A 21,219-nucleotide genomic window follows, 5' to 3' on the forward strand; every position below is an offset into this window, starting at 1 on the left:
GTAAAAATATATTCTGAGTTCAAAAAGAAAAGTACCTGTAATTGTTTAGTTATTGGGCCCTCCAATCAGAGGAATGGTAGGCTATGAAGAGATTCTAAACTCACACAGTCTTATGACATGGACAGATTATTGGCATCTATAGTATTGGTTTCAGAGCTTCAAATATCTTTAAAGAATTTTCGCTAATGTAACCTTAGCCTGAGCCCTACTTAGGTTCTTCTCTTAGGTTCCAGACCAATCAGGGATACACCCATCTGTCTTAGACCAAACAAAAGTAGAATCTTAATTAATTTTTCATATCTTCTGCCTTAATAGCATTTCATTAAGTTTTGACTTTGAATTTTTATTGCGTTCTTGTCTTTAAAATACTTTTTATATTTCCAGTAGCTCTAGGCTCATTCACCTCAGCAGTTCTTTTAGTCCTGTACCTTTTAAAAACAAAATGTTTGTTTCAAACTCCATCTGCTGTACCTTGCATGACTTTCATAGGTACCCAGATTAAGGCGTATTTCATTTGAGAAGTTTTTTACCTTTTGTTTTAGTCTCTCTCTCTCTCTCTCTCTCTCTCTCTCTCTCTCTCTCTCTCTCTCTCTCTCTCCCTCTCTCTCTCTCTCTCCCTCCACTCCCCCTCCCTCCCTCTCTCTCTTTCTCCCTCTCTCTCCTCCCCACCTTCTCTTAGGTTCTTCTTCTCTGTAGTGTTACGTAAATCACCAGAAGTTATTTTATTTAAGGAAAAGGGATTCATACTGATGTATCATTTGAGAAGATTACAAATTATGCGTTAATTTAAACTTAGACTATACCAAACATTCTCACTAAAACTTCAAAAATAAAAATTTATAATTTACAGTAATTTTGATAAGTTTTAATAAAAGAATATCATTCAAAGACATTTAGAAAAAGATAGATTCTGGGTTCAGTTCTTCTCAGGAATTGGGTTTTCTTAGAATAATTTTCCTAAAACTTTCATTAAATGACTTCTTGGATATCTCCTAATTGGGAGTGGTATATTACCTTGGGGCTAATGTCCCTGAGGCAAAGATAACCTTTTCTGTACCTCAACCTTTACTCTTTTATTGTTGATTTTTTTCCCCCGGTTTTCTAGACTTATATCGAGGTCTCTTCCCTTCTTTCTGTCATTACCTCCAATTCTTCTCTTGACTCTGCTTCTTTTCTCTGTATTCTTTGATTCTTGCTTTCTTTTTTCCTACCTGTGCTGTAGACTTTCTAATAAGATACATGGAGATAATCCTTTTGATAGCTTTCATAGCTCAAGAGACTGCTGATCTCTTAGGTCTAGGGTACTAAGTATAATTCAGTAGACGATCTGATTTCTCAAATGCTGCTTCACCCTCTTTTTTGATGTGACTGTCAGTGTTTTCGGTAAATAACTGATTTATCATAGTACTCAGTTGATACATGCTTTCTTTGTCCTTTGAAAAATTTTAAACTGAGTCTTGGTTTTCATGTTTTTCTTTTTCATAAAAACGATCAGTTGATTGATTGATTATTTATTTATTTACCTTTCCCATAAATGTCAGGGACTCTTCCTACAAAAAAATAATATCTTAGCAAAAGGATTTAGGATTTGGGAAACTGTCTTTATGCTATTGCATTCTAGTTAATTTTAATCCAGTGGTTTACTTTAATTATTTTAGTATTTGGGGGGAAAGTTAAAGTTTTGTTTCTTAAGTTTAGGATATCAGTGCTTAGAAATGTGTTGATAACAGCCAAAACTTACAAATATGTTATATGAGGTTATGAAAATAAAGTTATTCTTTTAAAACTTAAAAAAAAAACAACCAAAAAACTAGGGTGCATTAGGTAAGTACTTTCCCTGGAAAAGTAGTGGGAATTTACTGGTTTATGTAATTTAGGAATAGATTGGGCCCTGATGGTGAATCATAAAGTACTATCAGTTAAGTTCAAGTATTTAGAAACTGTCTAGGGTTTCCAAATCTCTTACCAGAACCAGTTCTTTCACTTGAGTTTTCACTCAGAAATTGACTGAAAGCCCTGCCATCATGTATCTTAAAATCTTGAGAGAAGGTGTAAGTCTGGCTCTTAACCATATCTTTTCTTCATCTCAGTCATTTTAGATAATAAGAAATTAACCTATTTATTAAATGGTGTACCCACTTTTAAATTTGTTTAGAAAATTTTGCTTTGCTTTTCACAGTGTTAATCTTAAGAAAAATAAAATATTTGTTAATTATGATGGCTCAAGTTATTCTGAAAGCTCAAGGTCTTTGAAGTCAGTAGGTAAAATGATTTGACTAGAGAAAATTCCTCTAGGAGAGTTTTGAGAGGAGGCCAGAAAGGAAGGTTGGAGCCTTGGTTACCAGGCTAAGGAATTTGGACTCAGTGACCTTTAAGCACTGGGAGGAAGGTGGGGTGGTGGGGTAGAGGGGATGCACTGAGTTTGTTTTTTTGTGTTTGTTTGTTTGTTTTGTTTTTTGAGTGAAGGATGTTGTACCAAAATACATGTTTTGGAAAAACCAATTTGATGTGATCTACAAGAGTGAACTAAAGGAGTAAAGAGAGTGGGATTGGATACATGACAGGCTATTTCGTAATCAGTTTTAGTGGATTTGGGTCAATGGGAAAATGTTCTCAATACCAAAGCTGAATTTTTATGGAAACGAGACTTGAGTTTTATTGTTTGAGTTTGTTTAAGAAGTTCTCTGTTCTGGCTTAAACATTGTTTTTAGATTTGTCAGTTTTTGATAACTTAATGTGGCATGTGGTCCTGGGGTATTCACATGGGTGAATGATGTATTTTTCGTACTAAGTTTTGCAGCTTATATTTAATATCTACTTAATTTGTTAAACATTTTCCTGTATTTTTATATTTGCCTACACTCTGAATATATTTGTTTTAACTAATGATGGTTTTATTTGGTTTTTCAGTAATTTTCTATCAAGAACAGGTTGTCCTTGGAATTGTTTGCTAATTAGTAGTATCTCTTAATAGTGGAGTGTCTATAAAATAGAGTAAAATTTTGGTGGACTGTTGGATTAGAATAATTGGCTCAGTTGTTACACTAGATTATTTCTCAATGAGGATTTAGTATATTAACTGATTTGTTAACACTCAGCTATTTTTATTTCCATACAAAAATATGATTTTCCTCTGCTGCCTTTCAGCAGTTGGAATTTTCCAAAAGGACTTCACCTGTTTTTCCTGGATTTAAATTTCATATTGAATAATTGTTTAGGAACTCTGGTTTAGGAAGATATATTTCTTTTTATATTAGAAGTAGCTTAGTTTTATATAGCTTAAGACTTTTATAGAAACTTTAAAATAAATGAAATTTGTAATGGACTATTAAGATGTCTTTCTCAACACTTCAAGTTAATAGATTTCTCAATAGAGACATCAGAAGTATGTTTTAAAAAAAGGCATGTGTCTGTACATGTAACATTTTTCCAGGCTTAGTGATGTGCTAATACTCTAATGAAGCTTAAAGTCTTCATTAAACCATTGGTTAACTCTTCAAATTGATTTTGTTAGTTATGGTTATTAGATAGGATTAGCCGATCAGTGACAGCTCTGTGTTATAATCTACTTTATTGAATGACTGTGGGAAAAATCACTTTATCTCCTTATATTCTTACAAGAATTCTTGTAAGAATACAAACAAAGGAAAGTACCTGCTCTCTTCGATATTGTGCATGTTAATTTTAAATATCTGTGTCTGAAAGAGATATAGGCTAGTAAATAAATTACAGAAATCATTGATGTGAATGATTGGTATGATAAAAAATTTATGTGGTTTTAATTTTGGGACCCTGTTCATATAATAGTCATACTGTAGGTTGAAAGTACTTTTAAAAATCACATAAAGGGAGATGCAACCTGAATCAGTAAGAATACTAAATTATAGAAAATATATACAATATATGCGTTTAGGTGAAAGATTTTAGCTAAAAATTTAATGAAATCTGATTACAAATACTGTTACAATGAAAATATCCATATGACAAAAGATCAGTGACCAAAGATTTGATGAATTGCTTATTCAGTATAGCAAAAATCTAAAAGGCAGAATCTTTTGGACTGTCTTTAGAGCTTGGAATGATAGAATTTGACCAGATATCAGAATCAGTAGTTCTGATTTTGTGTAGTGGTCCTTATGTTTTCATAGTTCGTTGTTAATGAGCTGCCCTATGAGGCAGTCTTACCGATTGCAGTCAGTATAGGTGCTGGGTTTGGCAGCTTGGATAGTTACATGGTCAGAGTTCAGATGAATAACTTTTTTTTTTTTCATCATGCTCTATTTCTCAAGTTATTTGTCTGATTTCTCTCTATGCTTACAAGTGCAGTCTGAGAGCAAGAGCAGCCTTCAGGTTTGGTGAGAATTGACTCATTACCTTCACAAAGTTGCTGGGAAATTCATTCCTGCCAGAATTATTTATGTTGCCATTTTGGCCTGCTAATTATTGTCAGATCTAAGTGCCTGAAATTATTTGAGTTGTGTTAGACAAGGTATGATGCGTACATTTAGAAAACAGATCTAGAATTAATTTTCTTGCCTTTGTGTGTGTGCGTGTAGCATCATTTCAGTGTTCTGATTTGGAACTGTGCTCCAGAATACCTTGCTGGAGGGCTGAGAAAAAAATGTTGCAGGCCGATAATTCAACAAAATTTTTTATTTTGAGAGAGAACAAAAACTGGACCAAGATATATATCACCTATATAACACATGATTTCTACTCTCAGATAATTTATAACTTAGTGTGGGACACAAATGTATACATAAATGTGAAAAAGACAAAATACTCGTAATTAAATATTACATTTTAGTATAAAAATTTGGAGGGATTTCAAGGCATAAAGGGTAGAAGGGAAGTAAGTTGTCCCAAATCCTTCTTGACTTACTGGAAGAGTTAAAAAAGGAGATGTGGGGTGGGGGTGGGAATTGATAGTTTGGAGGGGAACATTTAAAAGAAAAGAGATATATTTTCTGCACAAAGTAAGACTCTTATCAAACATGGCAGGTCTGCATTTACTTTAAAACTTACAGTGCTTTATTCCAGGCACAGTCTTGGATTCTGAGGGTTCAGAGCTGCAGACTAGGTCCTCCCTGCAAAGAATTCAGACTAGTTTAGGGTTACAGATAATAATTGACTACAGTGAAGAAACTATACAATAAAAAAAGTGTATTCAAAGTATGCTAAAAACTCAGACGTTTTAAAATGTTATTCCCCAAATTGGATTTTGGAAGTTCTACATTGATTATGAAGGGATGAAGCTGGGCTTTTTTATGAAGCAGTTTGAGATACTTATTTTTTAACTGTTTACTGCTTTTGGCTAATAAGAACCATTGAATTAGATCTACCAGTTTATATTTGGTCTTTGAAAGATTGAGCTGCTTTTCTTATAATGAATGATTTCATTTCATTTGTTACTTTTATTAAGGTAAAATAGTAATTTGTTTAGCTGAGCAACTTTGTTTTTATAATTTCCTTGAATTCATTTTGCAACCTTCCTTTATTTGGTCTGATCATGGTATAATAGAGGAACAGGATATTTTGTGAGGATTTTCTCTGTAAATAGGGCTTGATATGATCAGATGAGAAAGTATGAACTCCACCTTCGTGTACAAACATCTATTTGTTGAACAGAGAGTTGAATCAGGAATAGGGTGGATTGATGTTTTACTTAGGAAAAAATCAGGTTAGGTTTTGGACTAGGTCAACATACTTTGTCACTTTTGGAAACTGGAAAGTGTGGGTAGCCCATTTTCAGTAATGTGTCACTTACATAGTAGATCATTCCTTAAGCTGATATACGTTAAATCATAGGAGGAATGGCAAATCTTTATGCATTCTAATGTAGACTTTCTCTCCTCAGAATAACATAATTGAAATCCATGTATCAACAACTGTTGAGATAAACAAATGTTAAGATTTTGTCATATTTGCTGATCACAGAGATTTTAAACATTTGAACATAGGGTAGTGTTTTTGCTTCTGCTGTTTTTTTGCACCTTCTGATATTTGAAGGTAATATGAGCACATATGATTAATGAACACCTAAGTAGTTGTATCTTCTTCATAGCAGTAGACCGAAATCGTATTTAAGATGGAAGAAGCCCCTGATAGGAGTCTGGAAAGATGTAGATAACCAGAGTTCTGAGAAACTTACTTGAGCAGAAAAAGGAGGATTCTCTTGTTGAGAAATGTGTTCATGGTTAGCTGTGGAAAGTTATAATGGTTCTTTTAATTTCAGGTCCAGAATAAAGTTCAATATTGGCCTTTTTAAAAATAGGTGAATAACTAGAAAAGTAAGCCTTATTGTTAACTACTTAAACACACCTTAAGCTTGGTAGTTGAGCAGCCTAACATAGCATCTGAATTGTATACTGTATTTGGAATATTTTGAAATGTGAACTATAAACCAAGACTTTGCGCTGAAATAAGTAAGGAAAACCCCTACTCTGGAACGTGGAATGAAATAGCATGTGAAAAAGTCAGTTCTTCCCATTTGGCTTGGAAAAGCTCTCTTTTCCTCCCTATCTTGTAGTGCTCTTTGTTTTGTATAGGATCTTGCTACTGAGCTTACTTCTGCCCCCATGTTCCGTCTTGAGATGCAAATCTTCCAGCAGTACTGTGGGAAAATTCTAGGCAGGCTCCTACCTCAGGCAGCACTATTTTCCTGCTTTCGAGACCTTAAGAAGGCTATCCATTTTAGTTCAGTACTTTAAATGACAGTGTAACCCTAGGATTGCTGCTCTAATTAGAACCCAAAGATTTCATTTTGGATAATTTTGTTGGATGATATTGCACAGTGTTAGCTGTGTTAAAATGCCTCTGATATGCTTCAAAGGAACCCCTAAGATTTTTCCTTCATGCTAGTTTAGTCAACCTCTTTACTTTCCTTTGCATTTCTTTGAACTGCTGCTATAGATCATTTATTCTTCTGCCAAGAATCATAGTCAGGAGATTAGCAGGAAAGCGATGCACCAGAAGTAGTATACTCCAAGGCTGTTTTTGAAGCAGCCTCTCACTACAGGATGATAGGAAGGCAGCGCAAAATGTTGATGATCACCAGTAACTCACTACCTTTCTCAAAAAAAATTTTTTTTTTACTTTTTTGTCATATGTTTAGGTCAACCAATTCCTCTTTGAAAACATGGTGACTTTCCTTAGATTAATCATACATTTACAATAGTTTTAAACTCTGAAACTTTTATTACCTCCATGCTATTTTAAAGTCTTTAAGCTTCAGTCTTAGTTGAGTTCTAGTCTTTAATTTCCAACCATCTTTAGAGTATTTTCATTTAACTTCACTAGCCTATCTCCCAGATTTCCTTTTTTGTCCATTCTATCACCACTCTCCTGAATTTAGAAGACTTGGAGTCATCTTGAAAGTCCTTTATCTCTTTTATCAAATCAAAGTCATGTATCTTCCTGTGCACAGCCTCTTTGATCTGTTATGCCTTATCCGTTTTCACTGTCACCTTTTTATTCTGGGGGATTTTACTTCACATCTAAATGATTTCAGTAGCCTTTTGATTGGATCTCTTTTATCTAGGTCACCTTTTCCCTCCAATCCATCTGGTACAAAGAGACTAGATTAAGTTTAATTAAAATATCACTTGTTTTGCTGCTTTCCTGCCAAAGATCATAGAGTTCTCCCTTGTTACTATTAAGATCAAGTTTAGGTTTTGGCACTGAAGGTGGCTATTTTACCTTTCCTGCTTGATCTCCCACTGCTCTTTGAGAAGATATCAGTAAGCAGGGAACTGTGTGTTTCTCTGCGCATACCATGTCTTGTGTTTTTGTCCTTGCTTTTATAAATGTTCTGGACCATGCTAGTCTATTCAAATCTCTCTGGATTTCCTCAGAAAAGCTTTCCTGATTCTCCTAGTCTGTGTTAGCTACTTGTTTAAAAAAGTTTTTTTCTGGAGATTTTTCATCTTTCCCCAGTTAGATTATAAACCCTTTTAAAATAGGGACTCAACCTGTTCTACATTTGTATTTGTAGTTGGCAGTTTTGGATGGTAATTCAGTAAACATTGAATTAGTGAGAGTATTCAATAGGAAACTCAACTGACTTAATATAATGGAAACTTATGTTTTAAAAGATTTTTTTTCCTCTGCAATTTGTTGGGTTTGATTGAAATCAGTCATTTGGCAGCCACTTTTATGCTGTAAATTTGGTAAAATTTTGATTAAATAAATTTTGATAAATTGATTTTCTGTTTAAAAATCATTGCTTCCCAGAAGTTTAGAAGTTTCTCAAAATGTTTACAAAAGTTGTCAGTTTGAATGTGATTCTAAGAAACTAGTCAAAATGTGAATGTTTTGGTCAGTATGTTCCTGAGAACAGCAAACCAGTGATTCTCACCTCCATGCTTGCCAGATAAAAGTATTTGAAGGATATCATAGACTTTCTTCTAAGATACTGAAAGAGTGGTCTCTTGAGAATATGAATCAAGATGAGAAAATATCCAGTAGTGTGACTATAACTAAAATACTTCACGGTTCATCAAGAATAAACAGATCTGCAGAAGGTTTATTACAGGACAGCTGAAAGGCTACTATGTAAGATAAACGAAAACGATTTTGTTTTCAATTTGGAGGAAACAGGCACAAATAAGGATCTCTACTTCAAACTTGAGGATGTAGGTGGGTGGGTGTGGGTGTGGGGCGATGGGATTGAAAACAAAATGAAGTCTCCTCTGTGCAGTGGTGCCCAAATCAAGGTGATATTAAAAAGTTGCTTTTATATATTTTCATTTTCTATTTTGAATTTGAGCTCATGGGTATAACAGCTGAACTTGCTTGCTGTTCCATGTCATTATGCCACTGTCAGAAGCAGAGAGTCCTAGACTGGAAAGACTCAAAGAGCAAATGAATATAGCATTTTTTATGTTTTAATCAGAGACACTACCTGGATGGAGAGCTAGCTGCAAACATTTGTATGCGTGCTGTTTTTAAGAAAATGATGAAGCCTTGGTCTAGAATACAGCCAATGAAGATGATGTTGTTTTCAGCTGTCTTTGAAGATACAGGACACCCTCAAAATACTCATGAATATGTTGTGAATAGAGAAAAAATAGCAACCTCATCAAACGTTTTATAAACCTTCATTAAGTCAAGAGATAAATCTGTTCTTCCTTTGCTTAATTTTAGACGCTTTTTATTTTGTTTTCCATCATTTCTTGCATGTTTATATCGCCTTCTGCTTGGTTTTCTATTTCTCTGCTTCAGTAATACTTGGAGTTTCATTTCTTTTTTGACTTTCTGCTGTTATGAGGGATCCCTTTAAAAAATATTCCCAGAGTATTGAATATTTTCTGTACTTCTCTTACATCGTTTTATCAAAGATCAGTATCGTTATAAGAGTTTTGGTAGTTCTTTTTTTTTAAAAGCAGAACACAAACAACAATGCACTGCCTACCTAGTGCAAAAAAGAGCAACCTGTTAACTCTTTGAGCATATAAATCAAGGATAAGAAATAAGAAATCCGTGTTTCTGTTTAAAGTACCATTGACGGAGAAAAAAATCAGTCAAGAGCTACCTGTAGGTTGAAATAAGCTAATTATCATATTGCATTGCAAATAGAAAAGAAGGAAAACAATAGAAGGAAGAATAAAATAATTCAAGCTTAATGGCTAGCTTGAAAGTAGATTTTGTTATTTTTTTAGAACTGGTTAGATGCTTTCTTGGTAAGAGACTGTTGCTTTTATTCTTTTCCAAGACAAGAATAAAATTTGAGAGGAGCTATATTATTCTTAATGCCTAAATGTTAGTCTTGGAAACCGTATTTATTTCACTGTTCTGAGCCCCCTCTCCCCACTTTTTAAAATACAGTTCAGTCTTCTGATCTAGCTTGGTTTGGTTTGGAACCAAACAAAACAATGTCAACAAATTTTTTTAACTCTGATTTTTTTTTTTTAATGAATAAATCCAGAAGTTACTAAGAATGAACATTTTTGATTTAAACTTTAAAAGTAAAATTTTAAGTGTAAAGCCTGCATTTTCAAGTTAAGTTTGCAGGTTGGATCAAGTAATTGGAGTCATCTCTTCATAATTAATATGTCCTTTTCCAAAGGCTACAAACAACAAATCATATGCCTTGTGCCCTGTTTGAGAAGCATAATCTTCTAGAACCTAAAGGGCCCTTTAGACAAGATCAAAGAGAGATAATTTTCTAGTGAGATTCTATTCTACCTTCAAAGCAGAGCATATACATTCTAGCAATACGTTCTAGTGTTGTCAGAAATCATTTCTGTCTTCGTATACTTAACACCTTCGTATACTTAAAGATGATGATGTCATTTTAAGTCTTAAAGACCTAGGAGCATTCCTACAGTAAGTGTGCTATGTTAGTTTCACTTTGCTGCTCCTTTTTAACGCAAATGGTAGAACAGTCAACTTGCTTCTAGTTGAAATTCTTTTAAAATAAACTGGTTAAATGAAGTTTATCAGTTTTTAGATCATGGGGTGAGGGGTGTCATATCTTCCAGAGATCACACTGTAGTTTTTCATGGTGTACTAGGTGGCTAGGAGTGTAAGGGGATCATAGCATCTGTCTTGGTGATAGATTTTGGAAGAGCCTGGAAGATGATCTCTCCTGATCTTTCTCAGATTGAACTTTCAAGCTGTAATACTTATTTTGAAGTTATTTCTATACGTTAACCAATGAAGAAATTTTTTTTATCAGGCTTATCATGTAGCTTAAGGTAGAAGTTCCCCCAGGATCTTGCCTGTCCCCTACCCTGTGTGTGTGTCTGTCTACAGTACTTGGCATATGACTGCAGGTCATCTTATAGTGTGTTTTAAAGTTTTGCTAAGGAAGCACTGGCATACTCAGATCTAGCTAGCGCTGTCTAGCGTGTATAGTAAATAAAACTTTTTTGGAACTGAATTATTTTGTTACAGTCCCTGCTTCGAAGTCAAGAGGAGAATTTTTCATTAAAATTATGTCTTTTGCTTATTGTCAAATATATTTTTTAGATAGAAAAGTGAAGACAGAGAGAGATTGAGCGGATGCTGAATTGTTATAACTCCAGATCCTTGAGCCCATGTCACACGCATTCTCAGTCTAGCAACAAGCAGCAAAAGACATTTGGAATCCCTTTTTTCCCCTATACAAACTTGACTAGTAAACGAGACTGACAGCAAAGGTTTAGTGATTAGAAATACTATGTTATTTTGTTCTGCTATCTTTCAACAAGAATCAGCGTGTAAAGTTGAAATTTCCTGACCAGAATTTTGAAGACTATGATGTGATTCCCTGGGCCTTGATTCCAGAAGGAGCTCTCTGAATATGGGTTTACTAGTTGGTGGTGAATTCGTGAGTCGCCAACTATTAGGCCTTTATGTCCAGATATTATCTTAATTATGGAGTAAGGTCCCTGAGTTCTCCTCTTTCCTTCCACAGGGCAAGCAGGAGGACTTCAAGACGACAGTTCTGGAGGGTATGGAGACGGCCAAGCATCAGGTGAGGGTGGCATTAGATGCTTGCCACTTAGTAGCAAGAGCCGCCAAGTCAGGGATTGATGCTTGCAAGTGTTTTTGGCTGTGGTATCCACATTTTAGCCAGAAGCGCAGGGGAAATATAACGCAAAGAACAGAGTAGTATTAGAGAGTGTAGCCAGAACAAAGGCAAGCAAAACCTTTTGAAGTCCTCAGGCCGATCTCAGCCCTCCGCTCTTCTTCATGTTTTTAAGGAGATGGCGGTACTTTTCTCCCCAGCAGCCTTTATAGTAACAGTAAACATGATATAAAACATAGGCTTAGGAATTGGGACCTTTAAAAAGAAATATAACTGTATCTACAGAGGAGAATCCATAGACTGAAAGTCTTCAAAAAAAAAAGACCGTAAGGCATTCTAGAACTAGTCAGGCACGTGACTCTAGCAATGGTTGTTACATGGCGTTGGATAAATTTTTTTCAGTTAATATTACATAGTTAATCATTTTGCAGTTTAAACTTTTTCTCACACAAAAATTAATCTTATTTAAAAAAAAGTCTGCTCAAAATGCTCATTTCAGACCAAACTGAGATTTTTACTTCTAGGAAAAAGTAAAAGGTTAAATGACTTTTAGGGGTCCATTTGAAACAGTTAAAGTTTGTTCTAGGAATCCAAAATAGCATGTCTGGATTTCATCCTTTGCCTCTTAAAGGATGCTTTTGTGTGTTCCAGTGTTAAGGCTGATTTTATAAATTGGAATAGATATTACTTCATTTTTGGAGTTTGTCACTTTTCAACTGTTAAGTCTACTTTAAAATTATTTGTTTATCGCAGTTTGTGTAAAGCAGGTCCAGGGAGTATTTGTATTTTACTCTCTTGGAGCAAAGATAGTTCAGTGTTAATGCAGAAATTAGTATTTGGGAATCCGGAATGTTGGAAGTAGACTTCCTTTAAATGCTGTCCCTAGGATCGGCAGTTAATTGCCAGTAAGCACATGGTTATCTTGGAGGAGTTAAAAATCCTCATTCAGAGTCTATATCTGTGGCAGATTAACCTTTGAGAGTGCTTTTCATCAAAGGACGAACAATTGGGTCATCATGGAATTGTTGAGGATCAGAGATAGACTTTAGAACTTTAATCTTGAAGAAATATATTATTTTCTTGTTGCTTTTTTGTTTTTATGTGAATAAATTTACTCTTCTGCTTAATTTAACTATGTTATATTGCTAAAAGTAAAAGCAGACTTACATTTAAAACTGTGGTGCTACTGACTTAATATTAGTAGAACATGAATTTTAAGTGTTTCCAGGAATGGAAGTGACTATTCTGAGATCTCTCTTCAGATCTTTGTCATGTTCAGAAGCATGTATTTGTGAGATGATACATCAGCATTAGAAACATTTACTTATAAGTGATCAACATTCTTCTCTTAATAAAACCAAATGACCCTCATGAGTATCTTGGGGCCAGGATCATATCTTGATTTTTTAAAATCCACATCAAGTTGGTGTGTACATCCTAAATCTTAAGTTGGAAGGGAACTCAAGGTCATCTTGTCTAGCTTCCTAGACAAACAGGTAGTATTGTATCACCTGTTTTATGGATTCAGACCTGAAACAAAGTTAAATGACTTGACCCAGGGATACGCCAGCAGTTGAAGGAGTGAGAACCTAGAGGTCTTGTTTTTTTAATCAGACTATTCATTACACTGTCCCTCATAGAATCATTTGGTGTCTGTTTATCCTAAAAATCAAACCTCTAAAACAAGAAATCATGGGATTCTCTTTTTTCCTTTCCTCTCCCCCTATTCTTTACTCTCTTTATTTCAAAAAACTATTATAGGACTAGATATGGCATATCTGTAGTTTACTAATTTTAAGTAGTCTTTTATAGGTAGGTCCTGTCAGGCTTTTGTTTTCACTCTTCAGCTAGAAATCTAATTATAGTTAATTTATCTACTTTCTGGGAAAAAAAAAATGACAAGTAACTCATAGAGACCTTCTTTTCTTTGTTAATTTTTATATATCTGTTACCTTATTCTTCTCAAGATGCTACCTTTATCATCAGAATCAGGGGAGAAATGATTTAATGGACTAGAAGGCCTATATCATCATCTCTTCCCTCTTCTCTTCTGCCTCTCAATGCCTCTCAAATTTATCTATCTGAAAAGGTGTAAATTATTCCCTTATACAATGTAACTACTACTACTGTATTCAGAGAAATTGCTGAGCCAGACCATTAGAAAGGGCAGTAGTGCTTTTAGCATGACTATGTTTTGAAAGGTGATGCTGGCATTTCCTATGTGAAATAGTGATAAAAAGGAATTGACCAAAGGGCAAGATTGTTATGTAGGCAGCCTTGGGCTTTAAAAAATTTTAGATAGCATCTTTGAAAGAGTCTAGATTTCTGGAATACCAGATTCTGTTAAGTGCACGCAAACACCAAAGTAAAAAGCTATATTCCAGAGCCAAGTATAAGTTATTTCTGAATTATCTGTACTACTGATACTTCCCTTTAATAAGGATATCATTAAAGTCAGCTGTATTATCTAAGGTGTCTTCCTCTAAAGGAGAACATGAGTTAGATTATCCAGAGTGGTCTATTAGTTCATTTTGGAAATATCCTATAAAAAGGATGTTTTGGTTTAACTCCTGAACAGTTTAGGTTCCAAATTAATTTTTCTTTGAAAAAAGATTAGATTTTTATCTTGCAGCCTTTTTATCTTGATTTCGATAGTCGTTGTCTTTCCTTGAAATAATAGTCTTCATCTCTAAAAACCAAGAGGAAGGTAATAATTACTGAGAATTTTTAGAAGCCATTTTTCATTTTTAAAAATTGATTATTTAGGAACAATTAGGTTTTTTAGATGTGATCGTAGAAGATCGAGATAGAGAAGAGACTATTCACGGATACACCAATGTCACAACTTTTGGCTTCTTTAAATTCCTTTTGTTAAGCTTTTGATATTTGATTTAAAGATACTTTAAAACTACCACATGACTTAATAAAACGTCTTAATTGTTACATATCCTCAAGATTCCCAAAGTTAGCCAGCTAGATTAGTGATTTTTGATGATAAGAACTCTTAGAACAAGGAGCCAGATGTATAAAATTTAGTGTTTTTTCCTACATGGTTTTCCTGTCATTGACTATATTTTGCAGTAGGGTTGATATTCAGTGATCACCTATTAAACATGTAGAAGGTAATATATCTAAGAAAGCAAGCTACCCCTATTTTGAGGAGAGAGAAGTAAAATTTATAGATTTTATGGATTTTCGTGTTAATAGTGCACACTCATGAAATATACCAAGAAGTAAACTATTAAGAGATACTTGGTCCAAATACTCAGGATTATTATTATTATGTATATAATGCTCCTTATAATGTGACATGTTTTTGATCTTAGTTTTGTTTTTTGTTTGTTTTGATTTTGGTGGTAGGGAACTGGGGATATTAAAGCTGTATAGTTTCAGAAAATTTCACATTACTGAAATAACCTGTACCCCTGATAGTCAGCATTTCTTCTTTTCTTGCCTTAATTTCATGCTCCATCCTCAAATACATGGCTCTTACTGATTATTTTTTTCTTTAAGGAATAAAATTATCCAGACAGTCTTTAATTTTAGGTTGGGATTCATTAAATGTAAGGATTGATTTACTTTAGTTATTTGAAACAGCATTCGTGCCCTCATTATCCACTGTGGATGGATAGATTTTTCCCCTTGTCTCCAAAAGCAGTGTTTCTTAATGTGCAGCCCATATTAGCATTAGGCATTTTTGCTTAACCTCTGGTTAACCATTGCTTTTTTCTAGGTAGTGTTTGAATGTCTTTGTGGAAACAGCACCTCAATGGCTAAGCTATAATTTTCTAATTTAGAACTTTCCTGCCTTGTTCTTTTTATTCTCCTAATCCTACAAATGCCTTTCCTTTAATTTTGCTTTCATTATCAGTGCTTCCAACTTGTTTTATGTGCTTTAAAATAAGTGGATATCAGGTGGCTATTTCATTACTCGTATATAATTACTTCAGTGGTATTGAATTTTAAAACTCTTTAAATTGTGTCTTGATATTTTCATAAGCTGGTGGTTAAATATATTTTTATAAGGCGATCTTAGATATACAAGTAAAATATATGTAAATATATGTATAAGGACATGTTATAAAGATGTGCTTAACCAGCAGCTTATGAAAACATCAATTTAATACCCAATTTAAAGAGTTTCAAAATAACATATATTTTACTTGTAGTATATAAGATATTTATACACTACAAGTATATGTAGTATATAGCATATGCAGTAACGAATTTACTTGGTACGTACTGAAACATTTCTAATGTTTCTGCCAGAAAAGGAAAATTCCTTGCTTTCTTTTGTCTCATAGTTGCAGTCTGCTTAATTTCTCTCACTGCTTGCCAGCAATGAATTATAGGAACTAATGGATGATACCATTGACAAGATAGTGTATTTTGTCCTGTTGATTATTAAACCTTAGAGTCCTCTTGTTCCCTGCTATAATCCCAAAAGAAGGCATGTGATTGTGTTTACCACTCCATAGCCTCTCTTGCTTTTCTGTATTTTCCTTTATTCTGGTTCTTTATTTTTAAATTTTATTATAGAGTATTATTGATACTAATTTTAATTAGTGTGTCCTCCAATATTATAAAATTGTTTTGTAAAAGAAAAAATATTCCAGTGTCTCGTTAAGTTTCATAACATGTATTTCACTCAGTAGACTGTAATTTTGGAATGTTACACCTGAGTGCCTAAATTATAAGGCTATTTTAGCTTTTGAGCAAATTGTTTTGTTAGAAAAGGAGGTAGGATTGTCTGAGGCAAAGCTTTATAGAGGTTCTTCAGGCCAAAAAGAAGTTTGAAGGCATAGTCATTATCCTAAGTTTTGTATTCACTTGCACTTTTCCCAGAGTCGTTTGCTTTCTTTGCTAGGTGTGGAGGGTGCAGCGTTCCAGAGTAGACTTCCTCATGACCGGATGACTTCTCAAGAAGCAGCTTGTTTTCCAGATATCATCAGTGGACCACAACAGACCCAGAAGGTTTTTCTGTTTATTAGAAACCGCACAGTAAGTTTCCGTGTCATCTTTTCTACCTTGATTATAGAAAGTACTTATTACTCTTACAAAGAATATGGGAAAAAGACAGAACTGTTGTTTAAAATTAGTTGTTTTTTTCTTCAGATATTTTTAAACATATATGTAATTCTTGTTTTTAGAAAATTGAGATCCGACTTGCTCTCATTTTTTGGCTCCTTTTCATTCCTCATAACATCGTAAGCAATATGAGTCTGTAACATTTTTTTTAATATACTTTTAAAATAATCACTTTGTCATTTTTCCTAGGATAAAAGAAACCCTTATTCTGTTCTATTCATCTGGTTTATCCTTCTCCTCTGGCTAAATGATTGATTTTAATGCCTGCGTAATATTTTGTCTTGACAGTTGGGTCGTAATTTAAATATTTGGACATTTAAATATTTTTGAATGTTGGACATTTAAATATTTTTGCTTTATTATAATTAAGCTCTGAACAACTTTTATACATTCTAGACTGTTTATTTCCTTTTGATAGAGTTCCAGAAGGAAAACAACTTTGTTAAAAATTATAAACACTTTAAGTTTGATATCTATTGCCAGATTGCTTCCCTGAGAGGTTGAACCAGGTGACACCCTCATTGCCTTGCCCCCCCCCCGTTTTTGTTTTTAAAATGATGATAATCTGTGCTGCTATAATAGACCAAAATCATTTTATGTATTTTCTATTTCTTTGATTACTTTGACTGCTTCTTCACATTTATTAGTTGCGTGTGTTTCTTCTGTGAATTTTTGTTTCATGTCCTTTATTCATGAGAAATTCTTTAGCCATAGAGTAGAAGAGAGCAAGGTACTATTCAGAACATTGTACTCGGGGCTGATCAAAGCAAATTTACATTTTAATTTGTTAATTTGTTATTTTGTATATAGCTCAGAGGTGTCGTTTTAGCATGTCCACTTTTTAGCCACCACTAACTTTATTTTGGCTGTTAGATTGCAAAACCATTACTAAGTATGGATTGTTAAATGTCATTTAGCTGGAGTGATTTGTAGGTTATACTGGGTTTTTGTAATACAGAGTAAAGGTTCTTTTTTTGTGAAGAAAAAACAGTTGATTTTTTTTAAATGAGTGGAAAATTTTGAATGTATTTCTGAGACTGATCTATCTTATAACTGAATCAACATCTGTGTGGCATATCAACATTTGATTTAAGTGGATTTTTTAGATAAAATTGTCTTTTTAATTCATCTGAGGGGAGTTTTCACTTTTTACTTGAATTCGAGTGGTGGATTTACAGTGATCTGTTTTCACTGATTCATTTCCTGTGACCAGAAGTCCAGAATTGGGTAAAGACTGGCCCAGGTTAGAGTTTTGATCTCTGGCTATAAAACAGAACATGAATCATTGTCTCCTATAAGATTCTATCAGTTATCTTGTCTTAAACTACTTGTTTTGCTTCCACAGTTTAAAAGTGCAACTTTAGGATTATTGAAGTAGAACCTATGACCTGAGCTTTATTTTATAGGGTGGAAGGAGAAGGAAGGCTTACGTTTAGGGGTAAGGAGCTTGGGCCCAGGGTGTACTTGAGGAATTTCATTTTCCCATGACAGTGACCACAGAGAAAAGTAGAGATGCATATGAATTTGGTTACATCTTTTAATTTTATTTAGACATGACCAAATTCCTTCTTCATCGAAACTTGTCTATGGAACAGTCTTAAGTTTTAGCTAAGACTCGAATGTGGTGGTATGTAGTTGTTCTTGCATTTTGCAGATATATATTCAATATGAAGAGAAATCATATTAGAGGCCATTGATTGTACCATAATATTTTTCACTCCTCACCTTACTGCTTTTTCAGTAGTATTTGAAATAATTGACCACTCCTTTTTCTTGAACACACTACTCCCTTAACATAACATAGTGTTCCGGTGTTTCTCCTGCTCCCATGGCTGTTTTCCTCTCTGACTGCTTTGTAGGCTTATCCTTGGAACAGCAGGTCATTACGTGAGCTGGCTGGAGTTCCTCAAGGCTCTGGTCCTCTCCTCTCTTCTGTTTTTTTTTCCCCAGAAGCCCTCTTCTACACATTTGACTTCAGTTATTACCCATAAGTAAATGGCTCTAGACCTTGACTCTCCTCTGAGCCTCAGCTATATACCTAGATGTCAACCTTATATCTCTTTGATCGTCTAAAAACTAGATTCATTATCTCTTCTTTCAGTGATCCTCATTCTCTGAATGGTATACCAACTCATTTAGTTGTGCAAGCCGAAAACTGAGGAGTGATGCTTGGCACCTCTTTTCCCCCTACTTCTGTATATCTAGTCAATCATCTGACTTTGCGGATTTTATCTACTTGGTATCTCTCAAATCATGTAACCCAGGTTTAAATTCTCTTTGCTTCTTACCAAATGTATGATCTTGGCAAATTACTAGGTATTTTTCTTTTTAGGTTAAATACCTCCCAGCTTCTTCAATAATTCACTCATTTGACATGGTTTTGTATTTCATCAGTTTCTTCTTCATTGTTTCAAAGAAAGGAAAAGCCCATATTTGGGGCCTTAAAAAGATATATTAAAGTGTTCAAATGGTCTGTTTCTAATCGTATGTAATACAATTTCTATTGTTTAAATACAGTTGCAGTTGTGGTTGGATAATCCAAAGATTCAGCTTACATTTGAGGCTACTCTCCAACAATTAGAAGCACCTTATAACAGTAAGTAATGTTTTCAGTAGGACTCGTGTTGGATTGTGAAAATAAATATTTTCTTCCAGGAGGCTCATGGTTTCTTAATAAAACATTAATTTTTTTATTCATATTTTCCTTTTATTTTACCTCGTGCTGTGCAAAAATGAGCCTTGTAGAAAAGCTATTTTGTATGTTTGTAATTGTTTTCCTGGTTTTTAAATTGCGTTGACAGATGAGTGAGTTCAAGAGATTGCTTATAGTTTCCCCAGACCTATGTTCCAACTTTAATCCCTGGAGTACTTTGTTGATGTTCAATTGGCTGGCTATCTGGCTCTCTCATAACCCATTTACCAGCAACAAAATCGTGTAACGTTTTTGCCAAAGTAAATGAACATAATACTACATTAAAAAGAATTGGTTTTGTCTTTCATTTCGTCTACAGGGTAGTGTCATTCTTAAAAATTCCTTATGTAACATGCATTTTGTACTACCTCACAGACTAATTGTTCTATGAATCACTTTTCTAAAGGCTTATGGAAAAGATGTATGGAGAAATTTTGGAGAAAAAGAAGAGTCAGAGTTTTTCATTTTAACTGCTAAAAATATAAACATGTTTTTAAATTCATTTATTCTGTAGGTGATACTGTACTTGTTCACCGAGTTCACAGTTATTTAGAGCGTCATGGTCTTATCAACTTCGGAATCTATAAGAGGATAAAACCCCTCCCAAGTAAGGACCTGGCCAATGCATTTTATGATTTTATGTTTTAGTTCTAGGACTCTATATTATTTCCAGGAGGCTTTTAGCATTTTATTTTGATTTCTAAGCCTATATTTAGAGTCAGAATATTCCAAAGTTTATTTTATAAAGTCAAAGTAAAAATAAAATCTCTTTGTAAATTCTCATTTCCTATAATTTCTGTTTTGATAGGTACTTAATAAAAGGTACTAGATTTCCAGTTTAAGAAGAATCAGTTAAAAATATAAAATTTGTCAAAAGTGAAAGTTCATTATAAAAGCTGGAGGTTCGAGATTTTTCTCTCATCGACCAGTTCTTTCTACTGCTAACGGTTGCATTTTTATTTTTTAAATACTATTTATCCCTTGCATGGTATCTGCAGAATCCAAGAATCCAGGAGATAGGAATATTTTGAGAATTAATACATTTATTTTTATTATTAAAATACATTTAGTTTTGATGCTTTAATAATTCTTCAAAAAGGGGTACTGAAGACTATAGAAGTAGAGCTTAAAGAAAATAGCTTTAAGAATAAAGGGGTTGGCTGGTCAAATTGTCCTAGTATAATTGTGAAGTAAATAAACGAAACAGATTATTTATAGTGAGTTAACCAAAGGTCACAGATGCTAAAGCACTTAACTTTTAAGAAAATGAGAAAGTAAATCCTAAGATAAAGAATTTCATTTATAAATTTTCAACATTAAATTAAAGTTCATAAATTTCATATATTTGCTAGTTTATATTCAGATAGTTTCAATATTTTGAAAATAACTGTCTAGAATTGTTTGCTTTGTAAGATATCATGACACTTTTGGAACCTAGAGGTTTTCATGATAAAATGCCATAAATGCAAACTCAAACCTACAACAAAATATTCTAATTTTTGTTCTTTTTGTTTTTAGCTAAAAAGACAGGAAAGGTAATTATTATAGGCTCTGGCGTCTCAGGCTTGGCAGCAGCTCGTCAGTTACAGAGTTTTGGAATGGATGTCACACTTCTGGAAGCCAGGGTAAGAATTTTATTTTAGGTTTAAAAGCCTAGCCTAATAGAAATATGATAAGGAAATTATTTGTTGCAAATTAAGGAATTGTATAACTTGAACTAAACCAAATTGATTAGTATTAATACTTAGAGTATTTTGGATAGTGTTATTTATATTGGATAAAGCATTTTTTACAGTAAAGCTTTGAAAGGTGCTCAGTGAGTATTTAGAGTTTGTAAATGATCCATCTCTTTTGATGGGTATTTGCAGGTCATTTGGGGTGGTGATGGGGGCTTCATGGACACATCTTTTGCAGGAGGCAGTTATTT

The 21,219-nt window shown here is 33.8% G+C and overlaps 1 protein-coding gene across 2 annotated transcripts in view; it reads left to right on the forward strand.

Annotated features, from left to right (window-relative positions):
- KDM1A (lysine demethylase 1A) overlaps positions 1-21,219 on the forward strand; it is a 52,646-nt gene that overhangs the window by 7,728 nt on the left and 23,699 nt on the right. The window contains exons 3-7 of one of the 2 annotated variants that reach the window (XM_039854938.1): positions 11,399-11,458; positions 16,380-16,513; positions 19,118-19,196; positions 19,807-19,899; positions 20,811-20,917. In XM_039854938.1, coding sequence (XP_039710872.1) covers positions 11,399-11,458; positions 16,380-16,513; positions 19,118-19,196; positions 19,807-19,899; positions 20,811-20,917 — 473 coding nt within the window. The remainder of the gene's footprint in view (positions 1-11,398; positions 11,459-16,379; positions 16,514-19,117; positions 19,197-19,806; positions 19,900-20,810; positions 20,918-21,219) is intronic. The other variant, XM_039854939.1, reaches the window with a different exon arrangement.

The sequence above is a fragment of the Pteropus medius genome, unplaced genomic scaffold (genome assembly GCF_902729225.1).
Source record: "Pteropus medius unplaced genomic scaffold, Ma_sr-lr_union100, whole genome shotgun sequence".
Classification (NCBI taxonomy): Eukaryota; Metazoa; Chordata; class Mammalia; order Chiroptera; family Pteropodidae; genus Pteropus; species Pteropus medius.